The 27,649-nt window shown below is 37.9% G+C and overlaps 2 protein-coding genes across 6 annotated transcripts; one reads left to right on the plus strand and one right to left on the minus strand.

Annotated features, from left to right (window-relative positions):
* Positions 1-763: 763 nt before the first annotated feature.
* On the minus strand, positions 764-19,264 carry IL18 (interleukin 18). 3 transcript variants are annotated; one of them, XM_005611426.4, is made up of 6 exons: positions 19,050-19,264; positions 10,827-10,916; positions 10,022-10,033; positions 5,787-5,921; positions 4,844-4,977; positions 764-1,131 (listed from the first exon to the last, which is right to left on the minus strand). In XM_005611426.4, the coding sequence occupies exons 2-6, from the start codon at positions 10,903-10,905 to the stop codon at positions 910-912; spliced, it is 582 nt and encodes a 193-aa protein (XP_005611483.1). In that variant the 5' UTR covers positions 10,906-10,916; positions 19,050-19,264; the 3' UTR covers positions 764-909.
* A 2,158-nt stretch (positions 19,265-21,422) lies between these two features.
* On the plus strand, positions 21,423-26,508 carry TEX12 (testis expressed 12). Of its 3 annotated transcripts, none has more exons than XM_005611566.4 (6): positions 21,423-21,770; positions 21,903-22,157; positions 23,650-23,728; positions 24,499-24,610; positions 24,708-24,759; positions 25,739-26,508. In XM_005611566.4, the coding sequence occupies exons 3-6, from the start codon at positions 23,666-23,668 to the stop codon at positions 25,881-25,883; spliced, it is 372 nt and encodes a 123-aa protein (XP_005611623.2). In that variant the 5' UTR covers positions 21,423-21,770; positions 21,903-22,157; positions 23,650-23,665; the 3' UTR covers positions 25,884-26,508. The 3 variants fall into 3 exon arrangements, with proteins under 3 accessions (XP_005611623.2, XP_001501942.2, XP_070129710.1); XM_001501892.5 differs by having other exon boundaries at positions 21,629-21,770; positions 21,903-22,144; XM_070273609.1 differs by lacking the exon at positions 25,739-26,508 and having other exon boundaries at positions 21,769-22,144; positions 24,708-25,114.
* The last annotated feature ends 1,141 nt before the right edge of the window (positions 26,509-27,649 follow it).

Consider the following 27,649-nt stretch of genomic DNA (forward strand, 5'->3'; position numbering starts at 1 on the left):
TCTGTAACCTTGTTGAACTTGTTTATTAACTTTAATAGGGGTTTGCGAGCATGTATGTGTTTTCCTTACGATCTTCTGCATACACAATCATGTTGTCTGCAAATAAGGACAGTTATACTCCTTTTCTAATCTAGATGACCTTTCTTTTCCTTACTGGCTAGAACCTCCAGTATGATGTTGAATAGAAGTTGCAAGGGCTGACATTCTTGCATTATTTTTTTCACCATTAAGTACGACGTTAGCTGTAGGTTTTTCATAAATGCCCTTTATCACATTGAGGAAGTTCTCTTCTCTTTCAAGTTGTTTGAGGATTTTTACTATGAATTAGATTTTATCAAATGCTACTTCTGCACCTATTGAGATGTTTGTGTGGTTTTTATCCTTTATTCTATTAAGATGGTGTACTACATTGATTTTAGAAGCATCTTTGCATTTCTGGGTTGAATGCCTCTTGATCAGAGTGTATAATCCTTTTTGTATGTTTGCAGATTCAGGATCAATCTGACTTTTAAAGATATTCTGACTTTGGAAGAAATGCAGGAATTAGTCAAGTGAAGTGGTCGCTTTATAAAATCTTGACGGTTTTAATGATATTTTTAAGAATTAGAAAATTCAAACATCAGTATCTTTCATCATTAGAAGATTCAAAACACTTCTACTGAGTATAATCTATGTTCCAATTAACAATGTAGAATGTTTTTTCAAACTATGCATTCTTTCTACATTTTACAAATATTTTATTCACCTGATAAGAGGGAGTCAATTCAATTTTGTGAAAGTTTATTATTCATTTCTTAGTGGTATCTTTTGGGAGCAGTATTCATTTTATTCATCACAGTTATAGGTTCAAACTCATAAACTTTTTGAAAGACAAAAACTCAGAAAGTTTCAACTATGCAATTTTAATATCTAGTTCTGGTTTTGAACAGTGAACATTACAGATTTATCCCCATTTTCATCCTTTTCTTTCAAAATGAGTTTGAAAAGATCATTCTCTTTTTCACAAGCTAGAAAGTATCCTTTATACAGTGAAGACTCAAACTGTATCTTATCATCATGTCCTGGAACACTTCTCTGAAAGAATATGATGTCATTTCCTTCATCATTGATATTCTCAGGAGGACTCATTTCCTATTGAGAAAAAAAATTACTCAATTTTTTAAGGACATGAACAATTTGAATATGTGCAGTTTATCTTGAAGTATATTATTGCATAGAACTAAAGAAGTTTTTATTCTCAAAAGTTAAGGAAAAAAAATCTCTGACTATAGGAATACTGATCTCCCCCTCTTAATTCCCAATCTCTTATTCTCCCTGTCCACTCTGGCTTTTCCAACCATGAAATGCACATTCAGGTCTAGGTCTCTAAGTTTTTCCACATTTATCCACCAGATAGCTTCCTTCTCTTCTCTCCCCTTGAGTGGAGTCCACACCTGCTCAAGAAGTAGAGCTCCAGCAAAGACCACAACCTTTTTGGGCTAATGTCAGTGCCTGTCTTCTCCAACCATTCACAGCTAAAGATATTGATGACCCCCACCCACAGGCCTAGCCTAGCTCTAGTTTGTGAGCCAAATGTGAGAGAGCAGGAGGGGCAGGAATCTCAGTTTCTTCCTTCCTTCAGCGGAGCCTAGAACTGAAACTTGCTGTAAACAGACACACCATTCGTTCTAGGGCTAGGTCCTGGGCTCCTGTACAGCCCTGCTGTACTGGCTTAGCCAACAGACTTTGACTTTTTCTGCCAAGCACTCCAGTTCTATAGTAGTCCTGAATTTCTATTGTGAAAGTAGTCTACTGGATGGGCCCTGCTCTGTAAGGGCAAATACTGAGTCCTATATCTTTCAGCTTCAGAATAGGGTTTTCTCAAGAATGGCTAGATCACTTGAAACCATAATCCTGCTGGTCATCTAACTGATAGTACTACCTGCACTTTTCCTGTTGTTGCGTCACGTCTACTTTACAGGATGGACTAGAAAATGTGAGGACCACCCAAGTTCTTTCCATGTTAATCCTGGAACCAGTAGACATTTTGAACTTAATCTTAACCCCATGGTGACAAAGATCTCCATGATCCTAACTAAGGACTGACTGAATGACCTCCAGACCCAAAATGGCATTCCAGCTTTCTCCTAAGATGCCCGAAAGAACTGCGGGGGGTGGGGTGGGGTTGGCTCCAAATTTCTCAATTATGGAATTTATAGTCATAACTCTTGACGTTTGTCCTTTATTGACAAACGTGAGTCCTGAATTGATGACAATATAAACTGGATCCCCTACTGGCACTTATTTCTGCAGCTGTCTACAGTATATGAGAATTTAGCAAGAGACTCTAAGCTGGTGAAGCCAATTTGAGACTAAGCTAAAGTCTAACGTAAAAGTGAGAAATAATCCTTAGCTGAAATTTCAAAAGCTTTAGAAATACTAAAGGGAGATGAACCTGTCAGTTCAAACCTAGCATGGAAAGTTATAGTTGAAGGTTGGGGTGTGGAGAGGTAGAAGTGATCTCTAATCACAGTTCAATGTCACATTTCAGAACAAACACGAGGAAATCCTAGAAGAGCAGCTTTCCTTGGTTTTGGTGTGGACTATTCAACCCATTATACACACGAATGGATGTGGAAACAATCCTGGTGACCCTGGGGAACCCCCAACTTAGAAAGCCTGGTGCTCTAAGGGCCTAAGGGATTCTTTACAAGAGGAGGGGTTGAATCTGAACTGAGGGAAAGTTAAGCTTAACCTAACATCTGTTCTTTTTTTTTTTTGAGGAAGATTAGCCCTGAGCTAACTGCTGCCAATCTGTCTCCTTTTGCTGAGGAAGACTGGCCCTGAGCTAACATCCGTGCCCATCTTCCTCTACTTTATACGTGGGACGCCTACCACAGCATGGCTTGCCCATCGGTGCCATGTCCGCACCCGGGATCTGAACTGGTGCACCCCGGGCTGCTGAAACAGAACGTGCGAACTTAACCGCTGCGCCACCGGGCTGGCCCCTGTTCTTTTGGCCCTTTTCCAAGTGCATTAGTAAGTCTGAGAGAATCCTAACCAAGGCTGGATGTATATACAAGAAACAGACACTGACAGTAACCTCTTGAAGCAAATCTCTTTTGGTGTCTTGAAGGTTCTTGCCCAAAGAAAGACAGGGGTAACTCTAAGCACTAGGACTTTATAACTAGTAACCAACACAGAAAGGTGAGCATAGAATGGCAGCCAGCTGTGTCTTATTATGTAGAACTTAGTCCATATTTATAATCACCACTAAGACCTTTATTAGTCGGGGGAAAGGGATTAAAGAGCATCAGCTAAAACTGATCCTAGCCTACTTCTTCCTCCCCACTCCCTCCAACTAACATTCACCGAGTTCCTTTGAGAAGCAGATTTGCGATGAAGCTAGTGAAGCTTGAATGCCAGAGCCCCTCAGTTGCACAGGTCTCTTCCAAGCCTCCTTCTTTTCTTATTCTAAATGAATCGTCAACTTTACGCCTTGGGTTATTTTATATGCTCTTTCTTCGAAAGGGCTGCCCCAATTGTATAAGCTTCAGGCTCCCCTAAACCTGGATTTGCCCCAATTCCTACTATATGCCAAGCATTATTTGCATCTTCTTGACACTCTCCCCTGTATCTCTCAGTAAGAATCCACTTACAGGTGAGGCTATCCCAGTTTCCGAATCTGCTTCTGCAGCTGAATTAGTTTTCCTCTACTCCACACGGCTTGACCTTGGCCATCTCCCTCCCTTCCTTCTGATTTTGTTGCCAATAACAACATGCTTAAATCCTCCCAACCCTACCTGACACTCCCAGGCCTCTAAAGCCATTTTGATAACTAAGCTTCCTGACTAGCAGCCCAGAGAGTGGGGACTTCAAATTGCCACCTGAAGGGGTGGCACTCTGGTTGGAAGGGGATGGCTAAGGGATTTGTTTGGGGGCTATATTTGTTGCATACACACTGATTTTACTTGGATTATATTTTAAAGTGGCTTTTTCCTCCCTCCCAAGTTTTCCCTTGGCATGTCCATCAAGCTTATACTTTAACTTTCAGTGGGACCTGCGTGATCTTGAGAGCAGTTCCTTACTGGCAAATCCCCACTCAGAAAATCTTCATGACATGGGATTCACCTTTGAAACACAATTAATTTGTTAGCATTTCCTGGCTGCTCTCATTGGGAGGAAAGTTTTTTCGGTCAATCTGTAGCTACAGTTAGTGGTAGTTTAATAATAATGGAGAAAATAGAGAAACATAATAATGGAGAAAAAAATGGAGAACACAGAAAGAAAGCAGTGGCTGGAAATAATTGATAGCTGTCTTTGAGACACATTATACTATTGCTTTTACAACTGATCTTGTTAATTTTATTCAGTTAGATTAACATTAAAAACAACATACACCAACTGAAAGCTGAAGGATGTAGCCAAGACTTAGGATAAGAAACAGGAACAAAACAATTAGAGATTAAAATATTATCATCATAATTTACTAAGTAGAAGGTTTACAGAAGGGCAATTAGCTTCATCCTGTGTAGCAAGACTTATTCTGGAAAGGCATATGCAATTCTTAAATAAATATGATAATTCACATACATATTTTATATTATTATTTATCTATAGATTGATCAATCAGAAGACCCAGGTCATGAAACAAGTATCGCGCCCCTTCCTCCCTACGGCAGGCTCAGAAAAACCATGATGTTACTACAACAGGTTAAAGTGGCAATTTTTAGTAACTATCCATTTTAATGGTTCTCTGCTTCTTGCTATTCTTGCTCTAGACAAAAGGTTGGACTGAGGATATTTGAGAGTTTTCTAATTTTGTGTATAAATATGACTAAAATAAATTAAGGCTCAGCCTTACCTTAAAGGAAATAATTTTGTTCTTACAGGAGAGAGTAGACGTTTTCTCACACTTCACAGAGATGGTTACCGCTAGACCTCTAGTGAGGCTATCTTTATACATATATATGATAAATACGGTCTGGGGTGCATTGTCTGAAATAAGCATTAATAAATGAGAACTCTAGTTAGAAGAATTTTTGCAAATCAATATTTATGGAAATTAGCCAAAGGACAATCCTTAATAGATCCATTACCAACCCCGTACTCTGAGATTCAGCCAGTTAGCAGAAGGAGACTATGCACAGCTACTCATACATTCTTTAAAACACATTCGAATATGTATCACAACACAAATGCAGCAACTTTTTGAGTGTCTTAGAGATATTCCAAATTCTAAAAGATTGTCTTTAACTTTTAAATGCTAAATAGAATATTAAAAATCTGTTAAGGTAAAAGTTCAGTATTTTTCAAGAGCACACATTCACTGCTTCAACTCTGCCTAAACTCTAATGTTTAGAATTCATACCTTGGAAGGCACAGTAAACATTCATTTTCTAAGGTACTCTAAATTTCTGGTAGAAGACAGACTTATTTGAAATGTTAGTGTGTTTATTTTTAATTTTGAGTTTTGAAAATGCTATCAGCAAATTTCAGCTATAACCAGCAGGTATTAAGGAGCCAACTCTATAGACATCTTACATGGTTAATGCAATTACAGTGAAGGAAGTGGTGATCCAAATGTAGGCTCAGAGTAGTGTGACCTCTAGCAATATCTTTATTGTATCAATTTTTTGCCCCACCTGAAAAATATGAGTGCCCTATAAAGTTTCTTGTAAGTGAAATTATTACTACTCCTATGACTTCATCTAAGGACTAGGTCTATCATAGAAAAATACAGGCAGTAAAACAGAATGAGAAGTAGCTTGTCATTTCTACATTTGCAAATATATATAAAAAAATACCTGTACAATCAGAATCAGGCATATCCTCAAACACAGGTTGATTTCCCTGGTTAATGAAGAGAACTTGGTCGTTCAAATTTCGTATGATTGAGAGTTTAGGTTCAAGCCTGCCAAAGTAATCTGATTCCAGGTTTTCTACAATGCACAATAAATCTCATTAAAAAAATAAGTTTTTTTTCTAAATTTACAAATAGGCATACTATACATTTCAGTTTTCAATAGCTATTAATCACAATTTTCTGTTACAGAAGCAGCTAAGATAAAGTTGCGTGGTGTTTTTTAACTCACTTTCAAGGGTATGTTTATTATCACTCAGAACAACTCTACCTCTGAAATCTTAAATTCAAATATCCTACTTTCTGACCAAAATCTCCCATCTTTTTAGTTTTTTAATACTTTTCCTCCACTTCGTTGAGTCCTCCTGACTCTTGCATTTTCTATCTAACCTCTTTCTGTCTTCCCTTCCTTCTCTATGCAGCCCGGACCTCATGTTCACCATTTTATGTACCCTTTTGCCAGCACCTTAAATCCCGAACTCATTTGTCTTTCTACTACAAAACTCCAAACCTGACTGCTGAGTGCTGCTAGTAAACAATTACACAAATGTGTAAATTGGTGCCATTACAGACACATCACTTGTCAATTCTTCTTCTCTTTTACAGTCCGTCACCCTCTCCCATAGTCCGGAGCTGCAACTTTAACCCTTCTTCACTCTTATCTCTACATCATCACCTCTGCTTTCACTTTCAGCAAATGATTTCCTGCTACTCCACTTAGAGACTTAACTGCAGCACCACCAGTTACTTCTACCTCTCTTGTCCTAAAGGAAAATGTGGAAAGGTGCCCCTTCTGGTATCTAAGGCTAATCCTATCTGTGCTCTACAAGAACTTTCTATTGAAACCTCGATTTATCAATCATTCCCTCTCTTCTATCAACCCAGCAATTCTACTTCCAGGATTTTAACCTAAAGAAACAACCAGACAAACATGTAAATATTTCTTTACAAGCATGTTTAGGGGAGCACTATTAATAACAACAAATTGGAAACAATTTAAATGTTCATTAATTGGGGGTTGATCAAATAAATTTTGATATGCCTTTACTATGGAATATCGTGAATTTAATATAATTGTAATTATTCACTGCCTTGGAAAGATGTCCATGTGTATTAAATTAGAAAAAGAAGCCTAGGTGCAGTATAATATATATATTGAAAGAAGTACAGAACTACAACATCAAAATCATGGTAATGATTATTTCTGGGTTATTTCACGTCTTTATTTTTCTTCTATAAGAAGAATAAATATTCTTATATAAGAAAGAATATTCTTATATTCTACATGTTTCTATGTTACATCCTATATAAGAATATTCTATATATCTATATTCTTCTATAAGAAAGAATATTTTTCTTCTATAAGAATCTTCTATAAGATGTTCTTATCTTCATTGCCTGAATTATTTATAATAAACACATTATTTTTATAATCAGAAAAACATAAAGCTCTTTTCATTTTGAGATTTAAAAATCCTCCACCAACCATATCCTACTCTGTAGCTAGCCTTGTTTCTCTCCTCCTTTTAACAGCCAAGCTTCTGGCAGGAACTGTCTGTATCATCTCCGTACTTTCCATTCACTCTTCTACTCGTTGCAGTCTGCCTCCATTTTGCCATCAAACTGCTTTCACTGAGATCACCACACTCCCTGTTGCTAAATATAATAGGTGCTTTCCAGTTTTTGATTTTCAAGGCTGCAAAATTCAACACAGTGCCTATTACCTCCATCTTAAGATGCTCTCCTGGGATTTTGTGGCATTCTCTTGGTTTTTCTTCTTCCTCTTTGGTTACCCTGCTCTGTTCTTAATAAAGAACTGCATCCTTTATTTATTTATTTATGTTTACTGCATCCTTTAAATGAAAGTATTTCTCAGAGTTTAGTCCTTAGCTTTTACTTTTTCATGCTACACATTTCCTGATTTGTCCTTTTATTCCTACAGCTTCAGATGCCAGTTCTATGCATAAGCCTCCTACCTCTATATCTCCAGCCCAAACTTTCACCCTGAGCTCAGAATCATTATGTCTAAGAGTCTCCTGGACATCTCCACTAGGATGTCCCACAGACAAGATCCAAAACTAAATTCATCATCTGTAGTCCTCTTTGCCCTGCATATCTCTTTACCCTGCTCTTCTTCTTGTGTTTCCTATTTCACTGAATGGTACAAATTGCGTAGGTGAAAAAAAAACAGGCAGCATCTTTTCTATCTTTCTCTCCATCCCCTTCCAAATCCAACCCCAAACCATGTCCTGTTCATTCTTCCAAATATTTCTAAATACTTCATTGACACCCCATTGTGCCTACCTCAATTCATGTCACCATGATTTCTTATAGGGACTACAATAATAGCCTCTTAATTGGCATCCCCCTTTTTTTGTCCCCATGTCAATTATTTACACTCAAGCCAGAAAGAATTAAAGTTCGATTTTAATTAAAGTGAAAATTCAGAGATATGATCATGTTATCTCTGAATTTTAATGAGGCACACGGCCACTCAGAATAAAGATTATATTTTCCAGATTTCCTTTCAGTTGGTGTGGCCATATGACTAAATTCTAGTCAATGGACTATGAGTGGAACTGATGTATACAACTTCCAAGTAGAGTCTTTAAAAGGAACGGGCCTGGCTTCCTCTTATTTTGAACTCTTTCTTGCTACAGGGGCTGTGGACCCAAGAAATGTGATGATGGTTTTCAAGTACAGTATGTGAGTGAATTCAGTAAGTATGGGATGATGGAATAGCAAGAGAGAAGAAACTTGAGATCCTAGCATCATCAGGCTGCATCTAGCTGTACTAATCATGAACTACCTACTTGGACTCGTTTTTGAGAAAAATATTTTCTATCTTATTCAGTTACTACATTTTTGGATCTCTTTGTTACAGCAAACTAATCTGTATCCTAGATCATATATATTTTGCTTAATAAATCCCCATAACCCCAAAGATAAGGTCCAAACTCCATATTTTGGAATAAGAGAAACTTCATGATCTGCACCCTATTTATCATTCTTCTCTCACCATTCTTCTACTCCCACTCTACTCTCATTCTGAATCATTATTAATTCCTCCTACATGCTATGCTTTCTTTCATAACTTGGCCTTTGCACATGGTCTTCTCTCTGCCCAGAACACCTTCTCTTAGCTAACTCCTATTCATTCTTCAAATCTGTCCCTCCTGCAAAATGCCCTCCCAGAATCTACTGGACTGAATTGGGTGCTCCTTCTATGCTCCCATAGTATCCTGTGCCTTTGTAACACTTAACATACCATATTCCAATTGCCTTCCTTATGTGCTTGCTTCTCCCTATAGGAATTGTGTTTTGCTCACCATTATATCCTAGTGCCTAACACAGTGCCTGAGATACAGATCTCAATATTTATTGAATTAAATCAATGCAGAGAAGGGCAATCTTTAAAAAACATGAGTTATATCTCAATCATATCTCAATAAAGTGGGGGGGGGGGCGGGGAAGAAACATGAAGGAATAGTATTTTTAAAAAGTTGCTGTTTTCTATTTCTAGTCCAGTAAGGATTACCTTACGAATGGGGAAAGTGCTATTTTTAAGGAAAAGTATGAGAAACTAATGACTTTAATAATCTAGGGGTCTGTTAGAGGACCACAGGCTGATGCTCCCTGAATGCCGTAAGAACAAAGGCTGGGTGCATCCACTTCTTAAGAAGACAATGACTCAACCCCATAGTTCTATTTGCTCTACCCTTCCCCATCTCCTCTACTTTCAGAATTCTCTGCCCACTGGTAGCCTCCTAAACTTATTCCCAAAGCACTTCTGAAACAGAGGGTTGAAGAAGGAAGAGTTCTTGATTTTGGACAGTTCTCATGCTTCAATCCGTTTTTCCTATGTACTCCAGATAGTCCATGACTTCCTGCTAATCTCAGGATCTATGTAACGGGCAAGGTCTATTTTGTAGATTCTAAGAGGTAGAGAATTTCCTAAGGTGTAGAGAAACATATTGTTTAGAGGTTCTTCTTTGTATCCCTTATGATCATGTTTATTTCAAAGCTGTGCTATTGAGTCCACATTCCTTTGAGGGAAGATTAGCTTCTCAAATAGATTAGTACCAGTTTCTCTCTGCTGTGAACGGTGACATGGATGTGTCTGTGAGATGCTTACTCAAGTAATTTTTGCAAAGAAAGAGAAATAAATGTATACTTTACCATCGTTTTCAGCTAAAGGGGAAAAAAGATAAACAAAATATGTTAAATTCTATATTTCAATTCAGACTCTCCCCTCACTCTACCCTTTTATTACTCTTCTCTACAACTCCCTATTATTTAACCCCATACTTACCAGTGATGCCCTTTGTTGACCTCCAACAGAAATATTATATCCTCATCCAAAAGGCCCCATAAAATGAAGCTCATTAGACTTAGTGTGTTCTCATGTAAGTTAGATATAAAAACTTAAATTCAGGGTTTATAAATTTAAATTTGTAGCTAAAAAGAAATTTTATAAAGTGATAGATTTTACTCTTAAATTTATTGTTTCAGTGGAAAGTCACCTAATGACTTTCTCTGAAGTTTTCAAATGAAGCCAAACTGCCCATGGAAGATTAATCATAAGAATGTGTTTTCATTTGTCACATATTTACATAAAATGGTATAACTCATTCACAGAACCCTAGACTTAAGGTATCTCTTACATAATTTGCCACTTTAATTTCGGAAATTGTATTCCCTGAATGTACCCAATTTTGTGGGATTTTCATGACATACACCTGCAGCCACGTTGTGAGTGGGCTACTGCTAACTAAAGTGCCAGGACATGTGGTGGGATAAGGTGCTGGGACCTTGGACATATTATAGTTAATTAGAAGCTATTTTTTTTCCCCAGAAAAGAGTGTCATTAGTATTACAATGGAATTTGGTGACAAAAAGGAGTCACTTAATAGTTTGCCCCATACCCCTTCTAGTTCAATATATTTATCTGAACCCTGTATTTGGCCTATGGCTTCAGACTTACCTACAAAGTAAAGTGTGTTGTCAATAAATTTCATTTCCACCAAGCTAATGCAATTGTCTTCTACTGGTCCAGCGGCCATCTTTATTCCTACTGAAAGCAAAGAGTCATCTGTTAAAAGGTAGTGATTGTTCCTTTTACACAAAAGGGATCCTTTACTTCTTACTGCTATATATTCTCTCCAAACTCAGAAGACAGTGAATCACTCAGTATGCTGATGAATGCTGGACATTTAATAAGTGCTGAAAAGTCTTCAGTTTGTGAATACACATGTTCAAATGTTCTCTTACAAACCATCAGATACTTGGAATCTAGAAAGGATTTTCTAATTAAACAATGTTACAAAGGGTGGATAAGTGGTCCACTATTAAACTAAATTATCATCCTAGTATTTTGGGGGAAATATAAATATATTATCAATATAAATATAGGATGCCAGAAACACACCTAATCCTGTCATTTAACTAGGGACTGGTTCTTTCTGTTTTACAACCAGTGGCTTCCTATGCATGAGAGATTGAAGGTTTGTGACTTCATTGTCAAAGTGCTAAAGGTGAGGTGATGATAAAAATGGTGTTTCCGCTTGCGAGTGGGGGCAGGGTGGGAGGGGACCGAAGGGCTTTGGAATCTGATGGCCCTCTTCCTCCCTGAGCAGCAGCAGCTTTTGCTCTGGAGTCTGGATTATACTATGCCTTTTACACAAGTAATACATAAATACAATCTTTCTGTAAAAAAAACCCCACAGGATTTGAAAATGTTAAAAATTCTTCGTTTTAGGGGCTGGCCCCGTGGCCGAGCGGTTAAGTTCGCGCGCTCCGCTGCAGGCGGCCCAGTGTTTCGTTGGTTCGAATCCTGGGCGCGGACATGGCACTGCTCATCAAACCACGCTGAGGCAGCGTCCCACATGCCACAACTAGAAGGACCCAAAACGAAGAATATACAACTATGTACCGGGGGGCTTTGGGGAGAAAGAGGAAAAAAATAAAATCTTAAAAAAAAAAAAAAAATTCTTCGTTTTACTCTTCTCCCCTGCTCCACCCCACCCCACCCCACCCCAATATGATGTGTATCCTTCCCCACCTTTTTTTTTTCTTTTGGCACCTGAGCTAACAACTGTTGCCAATCTCTTTTTTTTCCTGCTTTTTCCCCCCAAATCCCCCCAGCACATGGTTGTGTATTTTTAGTTGAGGGTCCTTCTAGTTGTGGCATGTGGGACGCCACCCCAACGTGGCCTGATGAGCAGTGCCATGTCCACACCCAGGATCCGAATTGGCAAAACCCTGGGCCCCCGAAACGGAGGCTCGAGCTTAACCACTGGGCCACGGGGCCGGCCCAGACCTTTGACTATGGAGCAGGGGTTATAAATCTGGGAAGTTTGTGAATTTGGATGGGAAAAATTTGCACAGTTATTTTCACCAACTTCTAACCGAAATTTAGCAGTTCCTTCCATGGTGTAGGAAACAAACCACAGTATCATCAGAAGCACCTATCACTGTCACTAATAGAAATATGTATTTCCTATTGTGTTATAATTGTTGAGGAGATTTTGAAATATGGTTTAAACTTACTACTACTTTGAAATATATGGAAGTTATTAGTCCCACCAGTGGATCTTACTTAATGTGTTAATAAAGAAGCACATATATACTATATCAAACTATGTTAAAAAATTTTTTTTTACACCCCATCAACTTTGCAATTTGCAAAGAAAATACTTGCAAATCATATATCCGGTAAGGGGTTACTCTCCATAATATATAAAGATCTCACACAACAGGTTCAGTTCCTTATACACATGCAAATGAGGATAGTTAAAAAATTTATGTGAATATATTATATATATAATATATATATAAATTGGTAAAATAATGGCTAGGGTGGTCTTCTCTACAAACTTTAATACTATGTAATACACATATATTTTGAAAGTTATTCACCTGAAAAGTACCAAGTAGTATGTGCAGGAACTGGATGAAATTACTAGTGTTTAAGACAGTGAACATTTAGTTAGTTGATGAGTGAATGGATTTAGAGAAGCACATATTTACCTTAAGAAATTCTACTACTACACAATATTTGAATTCATTCATCAATTAATTCTTGAGCACCCACTATGTATCAGGCATGGTGCTAGAAAGCTGACAAAACACACGATTGAGACTTAGTTCCTACCCTCCAATTACTCAAGAATCTAGTGGCAGAGACAAATACATAAACAATTACAAAATAGTAAAATGAATGTTGTAAGAGCTGGATTTACAGGAGATCCTCTCTCTCTGCCTGGTGGTGTGGAAGAAGGCTTTTTAGAGGAAATGATGATTGAGGAAGAGATGCTGCCTTGAAAGACAGGCAGGCATTTTCAAGGCCCAGAGAAGAGCATTCCACAAAGAGGGAGTAATGGGAGCAAAAGCCAGGAAGCAGGGAAGCTGAGAGAACATGGCTTGTTTGGAGCGTCATCATTTTTACTGTAATTAATGCCAATGCAGTTACGTTTAACAGGAAGAATGCGTTTCTGAAGATCTCACATAGTTCACAATTAACAGTTCCCTGGGAATAAATATAAAAGTATGTGAGGAAATATCCTTGGGTACATAAATCTACAACGACCAAAGTGTATTCTTTATTTCTTTCTGTTTTTCAACTTTCTCAGCATTATTACTAATGTTTTGCAGAGGGCTCTCTCCACAAGGCCTATCGTGGTGACACTTGGCCTTTTTATTATTGTTTTCTTGCATCTAACTTTTCCCCAACTTATTTATTTTAAGGTACAAATAATACAGCACAAACAGTAATAATACCTCTTAGTACTTTGATAACATTGTTATCAGATAAAAAAATACTTTAAATTATAATAGTGTGTGTTAAAAAAAATAACAGCACAACAATAACCTGTATGTCTCAAGAACTTCTGAGATATTTAAAGAATAGCCTAGCTTACATGATACTGACACAGAAGCAGATAATTCTACTAGGTATGAGACACTTCCATGTGGCAAGAGTTAATAGTTCACAACTCACTTGGCCTACCAGTTTTCAAATTGTCCTTCTAGATAAACTATTTAATTTGGAGGAGCTCACATTTCCATTTTGCCTATAGAGTGAGACTATTATTTTTACATTATATTACATTCTGTTTGATTCTGCCTAACTTAATTTACATAAAATGTAACTTGCAATGTAGTTCAGTTTGACACAAGCTTGTAAAGGAAAGTCAGATTCAAAGGCCTATTTAAGTAGGTTAAAGAGTTTGAATTTTTTTTTTTTGCTGAGAAAGATTAGCCCTAAGCTAACATCACCCACCAATCCTCCTCTTTTTTTGCATGAGGAAGATTAGCCACGGGCTAAAATCTGTGCCAATCTTTCTCTATTTTTTGTATGTGGGTCACTGCCACAGCATGGCTGGTGAGTGGTGTAAGTCCATGCCCGGGACCTGAACCTGTGAACCTGGGCCACTGAAGTGAAGCATGCTGAAACCGACCACTACGTCATAGGGCTGGCCCTGAATTTTTTTCTGAAAAAATATTGACTTTCAAGAAGGAGAAAGATATGGTCAAATGTATGTTTTAAAAAGCTCACTCTGGCAGCAGTGTAGAGAAGGGATTTGATGGGGCAAGACTGGACACAGGCCAGAAAAGAACCTTAGAAGCAATTTTAACAGTTAAGGCAAGAGTTGATGAAGCTATAAACCAAGGTAGTGGCTGTGCGATCAAAGAGGGAGAGGATGGATTCAGAGAGATTAAACAGAACTTTTTAGCTGATTAGTTGTGGGTCAAACAGAAGAACAAGGAACTGCCGATGACTTCAAATTTCTGGCTACAGCAATTTGTTGAGTGATTACCTCATTAACTAAGAAAAAAGAGAATGAAAGACACGCTTGAGTGGAAAATAATTAGTTCAGTTTTGCAAATCTAGGAGTGAAGAGCCACAGAAGTCAAGGGAGAAAGGAGCTTCCAGAGGAGCTGCTTGAAATCAGACGCGTCAGAGCCCATAATTTAGATACAGGCTTAAACCTGTTCAACGAAATCGACAACTAGGAAGTGTGGAATCAGCAGAACAGTTTGGGAAAAGTGTAGCAGAAGGCAAGTTAACAAACATCTAGGACAGAATGGGATAGGAAAAAAGAAAAGTCAGTGAACACAAACTATTCTTTTAGGAAGTGAAGAGAGAGGGCAGTAGTTCCTGGGGGCTATATAACTTTCAAATTTCAATTTCTGGCTCCAGACCCACAGTTCTGACTGTAAGGTATCCTAATGAATTATTTTCCAAAACACGTCCAAATAATCTGTCCAAAACTGAGACCTGGGGCTGGTCCAGTGGCGCAGTGGTTAAGTGCGCACGTTCGGCTTTGGCGGCCCTGGGTTCGCAGGTTCGGATCCCCAGTGCGGACACGGCACCACTTGGCACGCCATGGTGTGGTAGGCATCCCACATACAAAGTAGAGGAAGATGGGCACAGATGTTAGCTCAGGACCAGTCTTCCTCAGCAAAAAGAGGAGGATTGATGGCAATTGTTAGGTCAGGGCTGATCTTCCTCAATTAAAAAAAAAAACAGAACTGAGACCTGGGAGTCCTTCTTGACTCCTTTAACCTTTCCTGTCTCATAAATACTGTAGATTATAACTCAGAAATTTCTCTAGAATTTGGTATCTCCTCTCCATTTCCACCAGCCCTGTTTTAAATCAAGCCCTTACCACTTCCAGTATCTTGTATTTTAATATTCCTTTACTTGTTTTTCTTGCTTCCAGACTCTTCCTCCACTCTGTACTGTTGCCAAAGTTATTTCCACTGCCAGGCTGGAACTTCTGCTTTTTTTGCCTGCCGAGCCCTTCTTCATCCTTCTCTTTAAGTCCTAGCTCAAACATCTCTTGGAAAACTTTCTTGTCTTCTCCATTCCTAGATAATCATTCTCTTATCAGTGCCCATCCCACCCCTGCCTTCACGCTTCTGAAATAGCTCTTACTACTCTAAATTAAGATTTGGTAAATTACAAATAGGTCTGTCCAGCTTCAATCTGAGTTTCTTTAAGAAAATGTATTGTCCTTTTTTTTGAATCTTCAACACCTGGAAAGAGCTTATACATAGCAGGAGCTCAATAAATATTAAATAAATAAATGTTTCTATGATAAACCCTGTCGCCACAACAACAGTGAATAAAGGGACTGGTAGAATTTTTTTCTCTTAAAACTTTTACTCCATCTGAAAGCCGATGAGAAAGAGAAAGAAAATGAGGGAAGTCTGAAAAGAGATTTTAAAAAATAGAATAATTTCTCTAATATTCTTCTTCTTCTTTTTTTTCCCTATTAGTTTATTTTTTATTCCATGTGAGTGTTTATTTTGAATTCTTTCTTACTGCTCTTTTTATTAGATTTCAAAACATCTATGATTACAAGTGTTCTGCCTCCCTTCCTCTGTTCCCCACAGTTTTCCTCTTTTCCTTTCTCATCTGTGTTCCTTTGCTTTCTTAACTCTAATCTATGAAAATTATAGTTCCCATTGGATAAAAATGCTTTGAATATTTCATCTAAGATTATCAGATTATTGACTTCTTTTTAAACGAGTTATATACCACCTTAGAAAGATCCTCCCAGGAGCATGCAGTGACAACTGGTTCTTTGAAACAAAAAAGAATTTTAGTTATACAAGCCTTGGAAACTAGCCAGAGGCTAGTGGATGGTAGAGAGTCAGGATGTAAATTAGGCCACATGCGTTCCAATCTTGTCTAGGGCAACTCATTTAATTCTGAGGGTCTCATTTTCCACAGTTGGACAAGGAGGGTGTTGAATGCTCAGTCTTTAAGGTCTTTTCCAGCTTCGGCATTCTGTAATGCTAGATTCTAGTCAAGGCTGCAAGCAGAGAACCATTTATATGTGGGAAATGCCCTAGTAACCACTTCTTCATAATTCTAAAACAACAATACTGACTGAATATTTCTTGTATAGTCAGCATTAAGCCACTAGGAATTTAAAAACACACTATTAGGGGCTGGCCCGGTGGCACAGTGGTTAAGTGCGCACGTTCTGCTTCGGCGGCCCAGGGTTCACCAGTTCGGATCCCGGGTGCGGACATGACATCACACTTGGCAAGCCATGCTGTGGCAGGTGTCCCAGATATAAAGTAAAAGAAGATGGGCACAGACGTTAGTCAGAGCCAGTCTTCCTCAGCAAAAAGAGGAGGATTGGCAGTAGTTAGCTCAGGGTTAATCTTCCTTAAAAAAAAAAAAAAGTACTATTAGATTATAAGTAAAAATGCCTTGAACTTGAAAAGCAACTATGATTATGTTTATCCTTGCTGTGGAATTTCAGTTCTGTATAATAGGTATGGGATGAAATGAGGAAGCACGTTACCTAACTAATTCCCTAAAATCAGGTAGGTAGTCATCTTGACAGCAACAAGATCAAAACCTAACTTTTCAATTCCATTAATCATTTGGTCCTTGAAAATTTTGCCATCTTATGAAGGTATATACATGGGTATGGTGGAGTTGGGGGAGGAAGAATACTTAGGAAAAAATTTAAGTAAATAGTTAATGACAAAAAGTATATATAATCAACTGCTAAATACAGACTCAGAGCGAAAAGCCAAAATGGAACTGATGTAGTTGGAATGGGCTTGTGTGAAAAGGAGAATTGAATTTAATCTTAAAGAATGCTTAAGATTTGAATAGATGGAGAAGGGCATGGATGAGCATTTCTGTGATAATTAAAACAGTGCTGTGGTGGGGAGTGGACTGAATGGAGCCATTTTTTGACTGTAGTGGAACAATCCTGCTTTCCTGCAGTGAACACAAGGTGGGGAGGGGGGTTAGATTATGGAGGGTTCTGGAATTCATGTAAAATAATCTCACAGGCAATAGGAAAAGCAGGTTACTGAGTTGGCAAGTGCATTATGAAAATGATCAGAGACAGGCTACGAAACTACTGTAGAAATTCACGTAAGAATTTATAACATTCATGTGGCTTCTGTATGAACAAGCCAGATTAAAAAAGATATTTTGAAAGAAGATTTAATAGAACTTGAAATAGCTGGATATAGGCAAAAAGAAAAGAGGCATTTAAGGGGGGCGTCCTAATTTTTTATTCATACTTCAAAATAGAGATATCTATTCAGCCCTTTCCTTATTGTGAAATAAAATTCTCCTGGGGAATGCTATAATATTGTCCAACTGTAGCCCAGCCTAAGGGTGCTGATGCAGATTCCATTAAGATCATCAACCTGTGCCAAATATTTGGTTTGCTTTTAAAATAACTTAGTCTCCCTTTAAAGGGAATTAAGACTCCGTTTAAAGAGAAATTCATCATTCTAAAGCAGTGATTCGCAGGGGGCTCACAGGGTCAAAGTGATTTTCATAATAATTCTAAGATGTAATTTGTCTTTTTCTTTCTTTTTTTTTTTTTTTAGGAAGATTAGCCTTGAGCTAACTCCTGCCAATCCTCCCCTTTTTTCTGAGGAAGCCTGGCCTTGAGCTAACATCTATGCCCATCTTCCTCTATTTTACACGTGGGACGCCTACCACAGCATGGCGTGCCAAGCGGTGCCATGCCTGCACCCGGGATCCCAACCCACGAACCCGGGCCCCCAGAGTGGAATGTGAGCACTTAACTGCTGCACCACTGGGCCGGCCCTTAATTTGTCTCTTTCATTCTCTCACGAGTGTACAGTAGTTTACTAGATGCTACATTCTGTGTGATGCGGCATAGACCGAATGCAGAAGCGGAAGAGAACACAGCTGCCTTCTATTAAGCCAGGCATTAAAGAGATTTGTAAAAATGAAAACAACATCACTCATCACAGTAGATTACTTTGGAATATATAGTGATCTATAAATACGAATACTGTTTATGCTAACGTGATGCGCTTATTGCTATTTCAAAATAAATTCACAGGTCACTATTTTTTAAATTCTCAGTTTTAACTTCTAATACAGTAAATGACAGTAAATAACCTAGGGAAACATCAATTCTTTGGGGTCCTCAATAATTTTTAGGAGTGTAAAGAGGTCATGAGACCTAAAAGTTTGAGAATCTCCTCTAAAGTGATACTCTCCAACGTTGGCTAAAAGAGAGAAAAAGTTTCTCCTCTGACTTTGCTATGTCACTGACGTTGTTACCGCCTGCCCATCACAGTGATGTCAAAGGACTTAAATTCCTTTCAATCGCTTTTCTAAGTTATCTACCTCTAATCGCCATGCCAGGTTTCCAAATAAAGAAGAATGAATGGTATTTCTTACCTGTGCTCAGTAGTTTCCTACGAGAGGAAGCGATCTGGAAGGTACGAAGTTCCTTTCTTTTCCTGAGGCTGTGTAAACGGTGGAAGGCGGCGGCCCCTTCAGCAGCCACAGCAAGCAGCCAGGAACGCAGAAAGCATCGGAAAACGGAACTCCTCACTGCTCGTCCAGATTCAACAGCTGTCCTGGGAGCAGTGAGGGGCCCAGGCGCTTGGGAGAAAGAGGAAGAGGGCGGAGGGAGGAGACTGTTCTGGCACGCCTTGGACCGCCTTCAAACCTGGGCTCTCTCCTGCGGTGACAGAACTTGAAACAAAGTGTCAGAGAATATGGGTATTTCTTTTAATGTAAAATCATTATTTCAACAGCATCATTTCTTCTGTAAAAGTTGGAGCCCCGGCCCTTCCAAAGCTTGTACCTTTTTCAGAAGTACATCCAAGCACTTTGAAAAAAGCACTTGCTTGGTCAGTTAGAAGCATCTTTTCTCACATTAATCTCTATTTTGAGACTTTCTACTCACACTTCGGCATAAAACTTTTTTCTCATTTAACAGAGCTGAATAATCAGCCCCATTAGAATAAGTCCTATAATGTAATCATAGCACCTAAAACATAACTTTTAAAAAGCAGAGTCAAAGCCTTGAAAATAATTAGCAGAGACAAAGTTTCTTAGACAATTTTCTCTTGAACACGTGCTAATTGTATTATCTTGCTAGCAAAGGAATTAACAAGGTGACTTTTTATTTTTGCTTTTATAGCTACTACAGAGACTGTATGAAAACAGAGGAGTTCTAGAGTAAGGAAACAAACTGCTTACATAAATAGCTAGTTGGGTTTTTTGGTTTTATTTTTAACAAGATAGGGTTTTCATTTTCTAAGGTCATAAAAACATCATTCCACAGCAGTGATTACAAACGAAGTCTGCAGCAGTATGGTTGGAGCTGCTTGGTGCGGTGACTATCAGAAGAAAAAAATAGCACATTTAAGAAGTTTATGATAAGAATACACACGGTTGAAACAGACATAAGAAGTTTTCGTCCTCCACCTGTAGCGTCCAACTGGGCCAGTTAACACGAAAGCATGAAGTGGGGTCAAACAGGGATCAGAAGCAGAGCATCAAACAATGTTTAAAATTAAACATTAATTTTAAATGGCCCATTGCCAATTGTTTCACTCCAGGTGTAAAGACATAGAATGTATAACTTACCCATTTCTTAGTTTTGGGACAAACATCTTTTTCTGTGAGATAGAGCAACCCATTTGGGTCTCCAAGTCCTGCCTACACCACAGGATTTTTTTTTTTTTAAAGATCTTATTTTTCCTTTTTCTCCCTAAAGCCCCCCAGTACATAGTTGTATATTTTTAGTTGTGGGTCCTTCTAGTTGTGGCACCCAGGACGCTGCCTCAGCATGGCCTGATGAGCGGGGCCATGTCTGCTCCCAGGATGCGAACCAGTGAAACCCTGGGCCACCAAACCACTTGGCCGAGCCAGCCCCATCCATAGAGATTTTTGCGAAGATTACATGGGATGGTGACAGCCCTTTGAATTTTTAAAGCACTAGATAACCATAACCCTCCACACCCTCTCACTTTCTCTTATTTAGCTTATAAACAGAAGATAAGACTTTAAAAATAAAATAAAATGACCATGGTTTCTCTTAATTTGATGTTAACAGTTATTTATTAGATGAAATCATTTTCCCTGGAAATATTTTAAGAACTACATGACTGTTTAGCTGTTATACAACGTGAAGGCTGGAAGAAGAATTAGATCAGTATTTCCCAGACTTTTGGATTTAACAGACCATTAAGAATAATAACAAAAATAATGATTAGAATGAAGAGGAGAGAGACACTGAGGGGACAACTTTATATTTTACCAAATAAGGACATTAAAAATTTAAAAATCTTTAGATTTCTATTGCAGGAAAGGACACTTTAACACCAAAAAATTAGAAAGGACATAGTATAAAGGACAACCCTTTAAAGTAAATACATTGGGTTTATGAAAAACTCCTTCCTTTTTCCTTCATTTTACCACAGATAAGGAAAATTTCAACACAGATTGGCATCATCCTCGGACAGTAATTGGGATCCTTTAATGACTGCACCATAATCATCTGGCCTAGTTTTATTAAGTTAAACAGAGTACTTGTTTCCTAGGAACTTACTTAAAACAATCAGCTTCTTCACAAACGGCCAACAGATAAACACACACACACAAAACTTACAAGTCTTTATGACAACAAACATTTAAATAAACCAAAAAGGAAAAACATGTTAAATATAATTTGCTAAGGTGTAAGATCATGTACCTGGAATTTATGGGGGGGTGTTAGTGACCTTTGCTTTATGAGGTGATATGCTTGCTTTCTTCTACATCTACTAACTAGGCTTTAGTTTAGAACGTCTATCTTTGAACCGGCAGGTCAAAGTCACCACATTAAAACACGCGAGGAGGCTGAGCTTCAAGGATGCGAGCCATGCGTGTTGCAAAGTATTTTTTGAGAGCTGCCAATTAAGTCCACTACACTTAGTGACACATCAAGTAGGAACTTTTCTAAAAGGGTGTGACTCCAGAAGTCTGCTTGCATCAAACAAAAAGAACTGAAGGAACGTAGTCTCTGGATCTAGAACTTTCGCTTGCAGGCCGCGGGAATGTCGGTAGAAACTCTTCCTTCAAACCAAGCACCTGGCATAGGACGGAACTTGTACTTGAAAAGTGGCGGTGGGTGTACTATTTTGCGTTCCTTTACTGAGATTCCAAGAGGCGGGGCCACACCCCTGCCTTGCTGTGGCGAGGCTTCCTTGTTCTTTCTTGAGAGACCTGCATCAGCTTTTTCCCTTCTTCCACAAACAGGCCGGGAGTCAGAGGAAGACTTTTTGTTTGACAGAGAGTCTAAAGCGAGAGAAAGAGCGGAAGATACAAAGCTGCCTTTCCGCGGCAGCTGGACGCCCCACGCCAAGCTCCCAGAGGCCTCGCGCGGGGTCACGTGACTGGCGCGCTGACCGCTGGGAACGCCGTGCCTCGCGGCCGCCCGCACCATCTGCGCATTCGCACCCTGTGATCTCTCCATTTCCGCGCTGTCGCTGGCGAGGAAGGTCCAGGCGCTTGGTACCAGACCCATCTTGGGGTGGGCTGGAGGGATGAGCGCCCGTGAGGGTGTGAAATAAGGCAGCAAGAGGATAGAAGCTTCTTCTCGGGGTCTCTAGTGGGGAGGAAGGAGAGGGGGGCGGAAGTGAGAAAAAAGGTGAAATGGCCTCAGGGGCCCAGGTGGCCTTGAGAAGAAAGAGAAGTCTGGGAGAAAAAGTTGCATAAGGCAAAGGGGTACTTCTTGGTAATGACTAAGTTCCCGACGCCTGAGATTGCATAGCGGGGGGAAGTGGCTGTGAATGGTGTTTGTCACATGACGAGGCCCAGCCTCTTGACCAGGCCTGGATCCGGCTGAGACCCTAAGCTGTGACAGGAAATTTATTTTTGTGGAAATAGGACTATGAGAGAGGAGATAAGAGATGTAAAAGGAAAAAACAGAAAGGGGAAGAGGGAAGAGAACGACTCTCGTGTTGGCTTCTCTGAAGCAGTTTTGAACTTCCCGAGGGAAAGTGAGCACTACTGTGCATTTTTCCACGTTTTTATCGTAGCGCTTAAGTGTGTATATTAGAAAGCTGACAGGAATGTAGAAGCGCTGTACAGAATTTACGAAACAAACATCTTTATTATTTGTGATTGCTATCTGACATATATGATTATTATGTATGACTAATCAGATTCATTACAATTAGCCAGGTCAGCATAGTTTCTCAAAAAACAAGCACAGTAACTTGAGTGTAGACAGGGCTCCTCATCTCTTAAGCTGTAGAGACTATATCATCCTAGGTTTCAGCATTTTGGCTTTAAGTTTAAACTTAATCTTTCAGACTCCTAGGGAAATTGGCTTCAGAATTTGTGGGAAAGTGATTTAAAAGTAAAGTTCGATGCTACAGGAAGGTAAGATAGGACAGTGGAAACGATCTCAGACTAGAAGAGATTTTGGTTCTAGTCTGGCTTGTTTTACTTGTTTGATCTTGGTCACCTATCTCTGCACCTGTTTTCACCTCTGTAAAAAATGAAATTGAATTAGATGAACTTTAAGATCTAGGTCAACATTAAGAATTTATGAAGGTAGAAGGATCTTAAATGAACCCTGAAACAAGGCGGAAGTGCCAAAGAAACTGCTAGTTTGGCTGACTGTATCTAGAGGGAGTACGTGAAAATCATGGGAGAAGTGGGTTGGCCCCAGGTGATGTAGGACTTTGGCCGCCATACCATGCAGTTTGAACTTATTCTGGAGCGATCAGTAGCCAAGGGAAGGTTTCTGAGTTTAAAGAATGCAATAGTCAGAGTTATGAAAGGTTAAGGGAATATGGGAATCAGAGTTTTGGAAAGATTGCCCAAACAGCAGTTGGCAGATGAAATAGGGAAGGGAGAAATTGAGTAGTTTAGGTAAGTGACAGAGAAGGAGAGCCTAAATTCACAGTGGCAGTAGGAATGGAAGGAGAAGGAAGGATTCAGGAGAGCTCTAGCATCGATTTTGTACTTAAATTTGGCATTGCTCTAAACTTTGCAGCTCTTGCCTCCGGAATATGATGGCAAGTCACCTTGTAAAACCTGATACCAGAAATTGCAAGAGAACAAGAGAGTTGGAGGTAATCTGTATGCTCCCGGAGCCTTCTATTTTATTTTATATGCTTCTCAAATTTCTTCCATGTAACGAAGTTATATTGGTAAATGGAATTTAATGTTTTCATATTCCCAGAGCTGGGATTGTCCCAGCAGGAACTGTGTTGACTCCAGCTGTATTTGCACCAAGTGCAGGCCTTCAAGAAACTGTGGGGAGATTTCTTTGTGGTAATTTGTGATCTAGAGACAGAAGTGGGTTCACACCTTTGTGATACATAGAGCTTTAAATAGTTATTTTGCTATAATAAGTAGAATACCTAGGTACTGTAGTTGCTGATATTTTTAAAGAGACCACTGTATCCTGCTCTCCTTCACTATGACCCCCATCAATTGATCTGTTTGCATTTGGAACATTATTTATTTGCTCCCTTAAAGGTTATGTTATCTTGTAAAATTTTGCGAGCATTTGGCTATTGTTAAAATCAAAGTATTGCTCTGGAAACATCTACTGGTTCAAGAAACAGGAAACTTCTTTATCAGGGATTAATAACATATTCAAGGTCTAAGGTAAAACGAAAATAAAATTTAGTATGTTGAACAAGCTGCTTGTTGGGTCTGAAAGTTTCCTGAATGATAAAATTTCAAATGAGTATTTAGGACACAAGAGCATATAATTTCTAGCATACTTGCTTTTTTTCTGAAAGACATTTTATTTGCTTTTTTCTTTTTTGAGAGAATGTATATGTTCTAAAGATCTTGTTGACTGTTTACCTGTTTTTTTACTTTCTTCTAATAGTCTCAAATGCCAGATAGTCCACAACTTTCCTCTCTTGGAAAATCAGATTCCTCTTTCTCTGAAAGCTCTGGACTATTTTATAAAGATGAAGCCCTGGAGAAAGATTTGAATGGTGATGTATAAAATGCTTATATTTCTATACATTGATTTTCTGATACAGAAGGTTTCTTACAGTTTTTAACTTACCCAGTGATTTTTTTTTTGAACAGATATGAGCAAGGAAATTAATCTAATGTTGTCTACATATGCAAAGATCTTAAGGCAAGTACTTATAATTCTCTTTAGTCTTTCTCTTAGAAATACAGTCATGCATTGTTTAATGAGAAGAGTATGTTCTGAGAAATACATCATTAGGCGATTTTGTCATTGTGTGAACGTCCTAGAGTGCATTTACACAAACCTAGATGGTATGGTCTACTATACAGCTAGGCCTTATGGTACTAATCTTACGGGATCGCCATTGTATATGTGGTCCACTGTTCACTGAAACACTGTTATGCAGTGCATGACTGTAGAAGTTTTCTGCTGGAAGCTCCATAGTGGGAAGTTTAGTTCAGTTGCTGCAAAACCTGTCCAGTAATTATAATTTTGGAATTTTTTATTCTACCTCAGTTTCTTGTGATAGATTAGTTGGTTATTTTCAAAAGATAACCCCAAACTTCCCTATAACCATCCTTTGTTTTGCTACTACCAGAGCTAATGCTAGGCTGGATATATTTTGATCTCTAATATGATGATACAACATTTAAAATTTTGTGAAAAAACCTCTTTGAGACAAATACCATTTGGTAAAGCTAATGATAATGATAGAGTGATATTAAAGATAAAATAAATATTTATATTTATGAAGTACTTAACTATTTTCTATATACATTTGAAGGCTGAATTTAAATATTTAATTGGCCTGAGATTGTGTTTTATAAGGTATTTTTTTAAACTACTGGACAGTCACTGTATTTGAATAATGGTTTGTGTGGCTGTTAAAATAATGTATATAGTTTAATATTAGAATTATAATGTATAAGATACACATTTTGCTGTGTTAGGAGACTTGATAAAAATATTTGTGGGACTAATTTAACTTTTAGTGAAGAGTGTTTGTAAATTAACGAGGCTTTCTGATGTTCAAAGCCATTTAAATGAAATAGCTAACAAATTTGGAATAATAAAGAACATCACTATGGTAGTGTGTCTAGATGTTAAAACTATTTAGTTTAACTTACAATTTTTTCCCCATTAGTGAGAGAGCAGCAGTAGATGCATCTTATATTGACGAGATAGATGGACTCTTCAAAGAAGCCAATACTATTGAAAACTTTCTAATACAAAAAAGAGAGCTCCTTAGACAAAGGTTTACAATGATTGCAAACACACTGCACAGATAAAGTTGTGTACTTAAAATAAGCTGAGAATTTAAGCCCATTATTGTTGTAATGAGAGAATGACATTTATGCTCTGAAAACTCTCTAGTTGTTAAAGGAAAATGTGTACCTTAAACATAAGGGGAAACTCCTTGAATTTCTTTTCTAGAGTTAAAAGGGACTTTAATCTGGACATTAATATGAAGTATGTAGCTTTTCTTTTGAGGGTCAAATACTTGGCATATTTTATAAAAGTGTAAATTATTTAACTTATATATGAATTATTTTCTTTCTTTTTTTTCTTAAACCTCCTGGCCTTTCTTAAACTTCAAAAAGAGAACTCAGGTTAATTTGATAATGTTTAACAATATTGCACTTTTTCTTTTAGAATATTTTGTTTAAATAGATAGATAGCTTTGGAGATAGTTTTAAAATGTTTTTCATGGTCAATAGTATAAAAAAATTGAAACCCAAAAGTAATTTGTCCAATTTCTCAATATGTAATAAAATATAACTGTGCTATTGCTATTTAACGTTACCATTTGATTATTTTCACTATTATTGTACATGGCTAATAAAAATTCTTGGTTTAAAATTATTTTCTTGTGGTAAAAGTGGTAAAATAAAAACCAGAGATTACTAACCAGAACCTTGTATGAGTTGGCTTTTTTACAATCAACAATATTAATGGTGCAGTTAATGAATTATATTTAGAAGCTTTAGCAGCTGTGTGGTAGCGGATAAAGACTAGTAATCCAGAAGTGAAGAGATTGACTAAACAACAAGGTGACCTTGGTGGATCATTTCAATCCTAATATAATTCAGAAATTGAATTTGGACTAGAGGATCTCTAATACTCATCAAACTAAAAAAAATTCTCACTTCAATGAAAGTTATTGCTGTGCTTTTATTGCAAACCTTCAATATGTTATGTAATTAGATATAATAACTATATTAATCAGACTTAAAAAAATGACAGCACCCATTTTTCAATCATATAGATAATTCAGTCTATAATATGTATATTTTGCTGATATAAGCGTAACAGGTTTGGACATATTTACAAACAGTGCCACAGGGAATTTGGTATTCCTCAGGTGGACAGCATGTTTGCCTTGCTGCCTTCTAAATGTTAAAATAAAATCTCATTTCATCAATTTATTATTTTAAGGCATATATACCATGTAACATAAATATTCATTCAAGAAAGGATTAAAAATAGTAAAGTAAAATAATATTACTAAAAATATTAATCATTCAGTGGAAAAAATTACTAGGTTTGTAGAGGGATATGCTCATGGCATGGGATAGTTTGGAGGTCAATGAAGTAACTATTAGAAATGGGATTTTTTAAATACTAAATACAACCAGAAGACTCTATTTGAGTTGATATGACATGTCACCTGGATTTTGAGTTAGTCTGTTATGTTATAGAGTTCTTTAATGTTCTGAATACAACGATGACTACTGGCCCATGATCATTAAAAAAATGTTCTTGAGTTGTTTTTTTCTGAGCGATTATTATCAATGTGAAAATGAGGCTAACAGATTGCTTCAGAGTGGGTTTCATAGTATACTTGTTATAGCTTGTTGGTGTCACCGTTGTTCAGCATCTGGTCCTTCCCTCTGCAGGTTTAGAGAATTGATTGGATCATTTCATTTGTCTGATTAAAATAGGGAACTGGTTTATAGTCACAATGTGTTTACTGGTCCGAACAGCTACCTCTGAGAGTAAAAGTTCCTCAGAGCCTAATTAAGGCTTATTTTTATCAAATTTTGATGTCTTTGGT

This window comes from Equus caballus, chromosome 7, assembly GCF_041296265.1.
Source record: "Equus caballus isolate H_3958 breed thoroughbred chromosome 7, TB-T2T, whole genome shotgun sequence".
NCBI classification, from domain to species: Eukaryota; Metazoa; Chordata; class Mammalia; order Perissodactyla; family Equidae; genus Equus; species Equus caballus.

What these genes read in the sequence shown, in the direction of transcription:
- IL18 (XM_005611426.4), bottom strand. Translation starts at nt 10,905, where the DNA reads ATGGCCGCTGGACCAGTAGAAGACAATTGCATTAGCTTGGTGGAAATG. An exon ending in GCCTGATTCTGATTGTACAG is followed by an intron (nt 4,978 to 5,786) that starts GTATTTTTTTAT and finishes TGCTTATTTCAG; the next exon opens with ACAATGCACCCCAGACCGTA. An exon ending in ACAAAATTATTTCCTTTAAG is followed by an intron (nt 1,132 to 4,843) that starts GTAAGGCTGAGC and finishes TTTTCTCAATAG; the next exon opens with GAAATGAGTCCTCCTGAGAA.
- TEX12 (XM_070273609.1), top strand. Translation starts at nt 23,666, where the DNA reads ATGATGGCAAGTCACCTTGTAAAACCTGATACCAGAAATTGCAAGAGA. An exon ending in AGAGAACAAGAGAGTTGGAG is followed by an intron (nt 23,729 to 24,498) that starts GTAATCTGTATG and finishes TTCTTCTAATAG; the next exon opens with TCTCAAATGCCAGATAGTCC. An exon ending in CCTGGAGAAAGATTTGAATG is followed by an intron (nt 24,611 to 24,707) that starts GTGATGTATAAA and finishes TTTTTTGAACAG; the next exon opens with ATATGAGCAAGGAAATTAAT.